The sequence below is a fragment of the Rhipicephalus sanguineus genome, chromosome 3, assembly GCF_013339695.2.
Source record: "Rhipicephalus sanguineus isolate Rsan-2018 chromosome 3, BIME_Rsan_1.4, whole genome shotgun sequence".
NCBI lineage: Eukaryota > Metazoa > Arthropoda > Arachnida > Ixodida > Ixodidae > Rhipicephalus > Rhipicephalus sanguineus.
Genome location: NC_051178.1, coordinates 106,533,942 through 106,542,320, shown reverse-complemented (window position 1 = coordinate 106,542,320; position 8,379 = coordinate 106,533,942). Strand labels below are relative to the sequence as shown.

Sequence of the window (8,379 nt, the reverse complement as noted above, 5' to 3'; positions counted from 1 at the left end):
TTCAAACATTAGGGGGTCAGCCTAGAATCTGGGCTGGCTCAGATTTGAGTAAACAGTGTTAACTTGATGTGCTGCAAGCTCAAGACTAGCTTTCTCCACATGATACTTTGCATAGATGTAAGCAAATGCACTGGCATGGCATTTAGTCAGTATGATGCTTTAAACACTTTCTTACCAGGCTGCATGTCATTTAAAAACTACATACAAAGAACCTCCCTGAAATTAGTCAAAACACATTTATAACAGCACCTCACCGTTTTGCCAGCCTCTCAAGGTCTGCCAGCTTCTCAACCACGAAATGGTTCAGCTGCTTGAGTGCAGCAGGCATAAGGGTTTCGGGAATCCCCTGGCGCTGCAGTCTCCGTCTGTAACAGTCTAAAACAAAAAGTTCACAAGGCCTCACTAACTGGTACGAAGAAACAATTTTTAAACAAAAATAGTCTATAAGACTACGGTCTGAAGCAGAATGACCAAAGACAGTTTGCACCAAAACATCATAAAAAGCATGAACACTTACCACGCATCACTTCCACTTTCCAAGGTGTCAGTGGAGCCTTTGCAGGCCGATCGGGAAATCGTGGACACCGCTTCCCTGTAAGACACAAATGAACGGTGATTAACTATAACACAATCTTTCTCTCTGTCTAGTCTTTCTATCTTGTAATGTCTTTATTCCCCTCACTTCTCTTGCATGCTTCACATGCTCCACTTCGTCAAGCGAAGTTTTCATTTAACACTTGCACCTGCTGTACTCGTAGTGGGGCTTGCCCAATTCCTTTGACGCATACCCACCTGAGGATTTTGTTCACGGTGGACAGATTACAGCTGGCTTAACAGCTCCGCTGTAAGAAAGTACAAGGAATTCTATAGAACAGAAACCACCTTGCAAAGAGCGGTTTTTCAGCTGGTCCTTGGGCCAATTCCCAGGAGGAGGTCCTTAACGAAAAGGGAATCCTTTTGATGCCCTGAATGTGGTGCCATGCGCTAGAATTTATTTGAAGGCCACCGCCAATGTCCACCTGCATCAGGAAACGTATTGCAGCAAAAAAAAAAAAATCATTTTAACAACCATTTAAAAAAGCAGCATTTGCTGTTTAGGCAAGCACAAGGAAAATTTCACTTATGATGACAACTGTACGTAATACTAAAAATTGCTGAAGCTGCCCTTCAGATGTGGACGTTACCATGGCATTCTCTTTTCTTGCGTAATCATCCTGTGGCGGTGTTTTCTCCCTAGGAATCACGTCCATGCTGTCAATATCCACTTCCCTCGTCGAGTGGTCTGGTCCGCTCTTAGTGGAGCACGAAGCTCTACTGTAGCCTGCATCATCAACACGAAGCATGGCTCATTACAAACAGCAGAACTCGGTCACTTTAAGATGACAGCATAGTCAGGAATCAATATTTAAAGCAAATGAGTTTCAATATAAAGGCTCACATCCAAATATCGCTACATCCAAGAAAGAAATTGTACAAAGGCAAGTACTGTACTGTACTGACACAAGAGTTTTTAATTTTTGTTTTGTTTTTGTAACTAACAATTTGAGAACACACCTCATATTAAATGTGGAACCAAGCTACAAATATAACGGCACTTACTTATTTTTCTTTTTCAAAGCAGCTTCACAGAGCACTCTAAGTGACAATGGCAACGTGTTGGGTCTGTGCAATGTTTTGCACATGCAACCACTGCCTGGTAAAACATGATGAAGAAAACACAGTACAATGATCTGCTTAAAACTAAGGCAATAAACTGTCCAAAGAAATTGGAAACCCATAATCAGTGGTGTCTTGCAGTGATGGGAAAGCTGCTACAATTGCTCCAAGCTGCTACATTCATTAAAGCTGCTACATCTATGCTACAAATGAGCACCATTGCTCCAACCTGCTACATTTCGTGAAAGCTGCTACATCCATGCTACAAATGAGCAGAACTGCTCCAAAGCTGCTACGCATAGCCTCCGAGATTACCTGGCAATGCGCTGCTTTATCTCGGAGGCCACCGTCAAGGGGATTTTTCAGCAACACCAGGTGGCAGATAGGCTGCCGCCTCTCGTGCCATTCGTAGGCAGAGCCAATCCAATACAATCCAATGCGTGGGCACGTGGCTGTAGTTGTGCGTAGGCTTGTCACTGTGTAGTGTCGGTCATAGAGTTTCCTAAAATGACCTAGAGGGAACTCTGGCACTGCGATCTTTCAGCCACCATGGGAATGATGGGTAGTACACGGATTTGCCTAGTCTTCGTGCTTGTGGGCTTCGAACGCACTTGTGGCTTGTTTATTGCTATGTTTTGGTTTTCTTTCGGATAAAGAATGTATCGTTGTGACCTTCGTGACCAGATTTGAATCGGTGAGCCTAAAGAAGTTAAAGTGGTGAAGTGAAACTGCTGATTTTTGCTGAACTTCGTTTTGCGACAAAGCAGATGCAGGCGACGCGGAGCCAAGCAGAGCCTAAAGAACGAAGTTTTAGACAAATCCGTGTACTACCCATGATTCCCATGCTGGCTGAAGTGCGATGCATTGCAGCTCCCATAGACACTAGCGCCAGAGTTCCCTCTAGTAAGTATTGTAGGAAACACTATGGTGTCGCTACCTGGTGGCACTGTCGTTTGAGCTGAGTGCAGTGTGCGGCTCATTCCCAGTTTTCGCTGCGTGCCGCAGCTCGCAGTCGTACCGGCGAGGCTGTCTTTGTGTCAACCAGTCTTCATATATTTGTGATCCTAGGCTTTGTTTAAAGCTTGCGTTAGTTGCGCCGTCATTGAACTCATGCGCACACTGTATTTAATACTTCATTTTATTGTATAATAAAACCATTAAAACGCCATCTGACCTGTTTTTTTTTTTTCGTTTTCGCAACCTGCTACAAAACTGAGGGCAGCTGCTACAAATCATCATTTTTCCTGCTACAAAACCTGATACAAAACACTTTTGGCCATTCCCATCACTGTGTCTTGGCATAAATGAGCATTTAATTATGGGGTGACAAGTTCTTTCATGCTCTGCCGACTTGAAAAGCCTTTTGTGGTCCTATGCAAGATCGTCACCACTGGTTGGAAGAAAAGCTCTCCAACATTGTATGGCGAGCTCATGTTATACTGTAATACCTTTTTATATAATTTCTTACAATTCTACGAAGGCAAACTCTCCCCTTATTTTATAAATGTGTAAACATGGTATGCACAAACATCTCCCCTTGTTTAATTTTATGATTTGAAATTGTAAGGAAGTTTTAATTTGAAAGAAGCCTATAATTAACAAAATAATCTAGGTAGAGGCAATGCTTACACCACTGGCGCAGCCAGGGGGAGGGCCAGGGGGTGTTCAAAGCCCCGCCCCAACATTTAAGTTTGGCAATATAGGCACACATACAAATGCATGCATGAACGTACATAAAGTATAGTTGAGTCCCCCCCCCCTCCAAAAAAAAATTGCTGGCTATGCTACTGGCATACAAATTACAAATAAGTCCATGTAGCAGCCACAGAAGCCATAAAACTACAGAAAGCTGAATTCCATACCTGTGCCTTCATCTATGGCTGTCAGCATTTTTCCTGCAGCCTCATGTTCAGCTGCCTCAGCTTCATGGCCTCCTGCTCCAACTCTTCGTTTTGTTTCGCAGTTCCTCAATTTTTTTGCACTTTCTTTCCACAAGGCCTTCAAGTCTCTGTACCTTGTACTTCAGCTCAGTGACTAGGCCACCCCTATCGTCATATGTTGGCCTCTTTTTTCTGCTTCTTAAAGCAGCTTCTTCCCTTTGCTGGATGTCGTCAGTTTTTTTTTTTAACATGTCCAATAGCTCCTTGCTTTGGGCCAGAGGGCTTTTTTGCAGGACGCTGGCACACAAAACCAAAAACGTATTATGAGGCTGTTTAAAGTCATACAATGCATAAGCAAGGATACAGCACTACGTAAACAAGTACCTCTGGCTCGACATCATCGTCTTCATCTTCGCCGTCAGGCGAATATGCCATTCTTTCAAATCTAAGCCTCTGCCGGCCTCTTCCCTCCGCCTCCAGGTCTTCTTCTGATTCTGGAAAATATTAAAGGAATACACATTGAAAAATCTTAAAAGAAAACAATTTCATTATGAGCCATGGATGTGCGACTAGGCTGCACTGCAAGTACAAAAGGGAAACACAGAACAGTGGCAACAGATTTAGTGGGAAAGAATATTATGCTGAGTGTATGCTTAAATAGCCTCCATTTATATGAAAGGATCCTTAGAATTTTCAGTAGTCCTTGCATCAATCATAAAAAGTGCATGCTCTACATGCAATAAGCCTCAAACAGAAGCAGGGAGAATAAATATATTTGTGCGTAGTATCACAGCAACCATGAAACATTTTCATGTGCTCATTAACTGTCTTTGTGTATATGCATATTTGTTAAGAGGGAACAAATACACTTCATATATATATATATGCTTAAATCCAGATTTTCTTTTCTTTTTTTCTTTTCATTTGGGAAGGGGGGGGGGGGGACCTCACTGGTGGGCATATTAATCAATATTCATGACTACTGCATGAACACTCGCGATCAATAATTATTTTATTTGACCTACGTAACAGTGCTCTAAGGGCATGAAGTCAGCTGCGAGGGACTCGAGTTCGCCACGTGCGGCACGTGGCGAACACGTGCCCGTACGCTGGAAGCTGCGCAGACAAACGTCAAAAGTGAGGGAGGAGAGGGGTATGATCTGGATCAGTGCTACATTTCAAGGGCAATTATCGAGTTGTGCTGTTACTGCATGGAATTATAGCACGACTCGGAAAATGGAAGAAGGCGATCCCTTAAACATGCATCTCGCCTAGCAACAAGTTTTATTGGAAGAAGAGATTGGGCGCAAAAGACAGTTGAGCATGTATGGTAATTTACTAATTATACTACACTAGCTTCTTTAGGTGTATTTGGAAATTACGGAAGTTGCAAGAATATATTTAAATTACGCTCATTTCAAGACAAAATTATGTGTCATTGTTCAGACCGACCGCACGCATCGGATAGCGTCCACAACGATAGGCATATGCGCACCGCGGGAACACAAGAAATGCACTTGACAAGGCAAAATAAATGTGTGCTCAAACGAACAGCTTACCTCCCAGAGCTAGAATCCGAGCCCGGTAAAAGCTCGAGGTCCCGTCCGGATCGGTCCATTTCACCGAATAAAAGAACTTCGATTTGAAATCCTTCGCGTTCTCGGGATGGAAGTTTTCTATGTCTCGAATGTCCACAACCGCAAGTTTTCGATCATCATCATACCGCACTTTTGCGTGCGTGATCATTCTTGCGCTACTGTACACACGTGAAAGAGAAAAAGGTAACGCAGCCGACAGATCAGGATCGTAGGTACAACTTCTAGAACACGCGATCGTAGGCAAATCTAGCATATCTGCGCGACATGTGCGCGATGCACGCAGGTTACGGTCCCTAGAATATACTGGCTAGTCTGCCGTCTCCGCGCCGTCCCCATGCAAGGCCGCGTCCGCGCCGCGGATGCTTGCGCAGGGGCGCTGCGGTCCATCGGAGCGCCTGCACGGTGCATGTCGCGCAGGAGGAATCGGTGGAGTATCGCGCCTTGCCTTTTATTTGCGCTCCCGCATGAACTAACACGTTTTTCGTTCTGTTCGTGTGGGGCAGAGACTGGAAAATCTTGAACCGACCAAACATTGCATTCAACGTCGTCTCTTGTCTGGACACTGCCGTGATCACACTAAGATCAGTGTGGATCCAGACGCTCATTTAAGAGCGCGCAGTTACTCGAAGCAGAACGGGCCAAAAATTGGCTTTTATTTTTTTTTCTTAAGGAGTTACTGTTATCACAAGACTGCCATCATTATATATATGCTGTTAAATTGTCCTTACGAAGGTACCAAACATTTCTAAGATCAGTTTTTAATAAGCAAACAATTCTGAGAGTAAGAACGTTATTTCAGATATATTTAGTGTGTTAGTCTCGTAATTATAAAGGTTGGTTCTCGATGTGTTACGGAGGACAATAAACGCAGTGCAGTTCTCAGAATGGGTGAGTATATTACAGGCATTGTAATGTTGGAGAAGATTTTTTTTTTAACGATAAGCTAAGTTCATGCGATTTCGCTCAAAGTGTTATTAGATCTATTACGGTCCTACAATATATATATATATATATATATATAATATATATATATATATATATATATATATATATATATATATATACAAAACTTTATTTTTGTCCAAGCTTGCTGCGGTCCAGGGAGGCGGCAGCCGGGATACTATAGCTACAGTGCCTAGAATATACTGTATTTCTAGGCACTATAATATAGCTGTACAATGACGCCACAAATAAGTTGCGCCTCCAACAGGCTGAGACATTTACAGCAGAAGCTTGGCACATCAGAACCAGGTGTATCAGCCGAAGAACAGACATTATGGTATCTTTTCCACGAGTACCTTGCCACAAGGTTCGAAATTATGCAATGAAACAGGTGTTGGCTTTCATATGTGCGTTGTATTTGGTTTTTGGCTCCTCCACTGAAAATATATATAGGTTCGTTCTTTAATGACACTGCTGCATGCCGAAATGAGCGGGAAATAGGCTCGAAGCGCAGCACAAGAACACATTCGCGGCACAAGAAATACTCAACCCAGATGTGTCGTTCAATGTCAGTTTGTCGACTGCTCGCCCACCGCAACATGTTTCGCTGCTATTTCTTTCGTTTGCTTTTTGTTTTTTTTTTTTGAAGTATAGGGATAGCTGACCGTTCCCTCGCATCGTGTACAAGGTATTCGAAATCGGTTTCCAAAACAGAGAACGCACATGACAGACTCGCGTGCTTTTCGCCTTTCGGCTATTCACGTTTAGGTTGTTCTTCGGTATAGGTCTCCTTTCGCAAGCGGGTAGCAAGCACACATTCCCTCAAATGTATCAAAATAGAAACACTATTTTTATACGCTTTAGACCACCGAAAAAGAGCCTAAAGTGTCCCTCCAACAAGCAACGATCGAGGATTGGCTCACTGTACAATGCGCTTCACGTGAGAAAGCAGAAACAGATGGTTCATTCCTTCCAGGCTGTCAGAGTGTGACGCTAAAGGTGGACGCCAAGCATCACGAATGCTCATATCCATCTCAATGCATTTGAAAAATTAGGGAGGCACCCTTTTCAACTTTTCGGCGATAAATTAAGTCATTAGGGGTAATTTTTGTATTCCGACAAAGACGAGAAAGCTTGTGGCCCCGTGGAGCCAATTCTCAATGCTTTATTAAAAATATGAAAGGGTAATTAGAATAATGACCTCCCGAACGCCAAAAAAAGCCCTCTACCCAATTTCGCCTAACTGTGCGTTTCTGAAAGAATTTCTGCGTTATTTAAAAGAATGGGGAGACACATGCCACCAACCCAATTGGCGGTTTCCTTTCATCGAGCACAGCAGAAGGGCTCCGTGTCACAATTGAGAGCACAGTGCAGCTGCTCGAATTCCTCAGGTCTGCTGGTTTGAGATATTTGATGACCTCAAATTTAAGCCAGGACAAGCTGGCAAATATTTGGGAATTGTTCGGCAGTCTTCTGGCACAAATGATCATCCCACTGCTGCTCATTTTTGATTATACTATAAATGCCCTGCATTTTACAACCTCGCAGACCACCAAAGTCGGGGAACTGTTCGCCGCAAGTCATCAGCTATCTTTTATCTGGCAATGACATAAGTCACTCTCGCCTGCCACAATTGACGTCGCTGACAGCCTGGCGCGGAGACTGCAGTAGCGTCAGGCACAGACACAGTGCGAGACTTGTGCAACATATGTCTCACATCAGACAGAAACACAGCTACGGGGAGTGATCAGGCCTCCCTATTCCAGCGCACTTTGATACGGAGGCCTGATATACCCCTCCGGACCTCTCAAAGCAGCTATTGCAAAACTTGAAAATAGTTTATCACTTATTTCAGCGTGAGTAAGCTGCATGAAAAGAGCATTGTTGATTTCAGCGCTTTCTTGAGAAAAAAAACTGATTTGCCTCATATGGGATGTGAAGAACATTCAAATTTCATCACAAAAGCCTCCATCAAGTTCTGCATTTTACTTAGATTCCGCTTCTTCACGAAATCACTGAACAGCGAAAGAGAATGTAAAGCGGCAAAGAATTAGCTGCTAAAGACGAAAGACGCAATTAAATGACGCTGACGAAACCATGTCAAGGAACCAATAAGATTAAAAATTCTGATGCTCTCAATTCTGTCTCGTGAAGTGATAAGCAGGACGGATGCACTGAGGGATGGTGGTCATCACTGGGAAACTTGTGTGACGCCAGACTTCGTGCTCTTCTGCAACTTTAACTAGCGCTAAGGTATTCCTTACTTATTTGTACTCAATGTCACTTCTGTAATAAAAGCACAA

At 43.3% G+C, this 8,379-nt stretch overlaps 1 protein-coding gene across 1 annotated transcript in view; it reads right to left on the bottom strand.

Annotated features, from left to right (window-relative positions):
- Window positions 1-212: 212 nt before the first annotated feature.
- Window positions 213-8,379, bottom strand: part of LOC119386906 (BEN domain-containing protein 5-like) — a 17,671-nt gene continuing 9,504 nt past the window's right edge. Inside the window, exons 5-6 of the mRNA XM_049413304.1 lie at window positions 518-592; window positions 213-375 (exon numbers count right to left, since the gene is read on the bottom strand). Of these exons, the coding sequence (XP_049269261.1) occupies window positions 251-375; window positions 518-592 (200 nt within the window). The 3' untranslated portion in view covers window positions 213-250. The remainder of the gene's footprint in view (window positions 376-517; window positions 593-8,379) is intronic.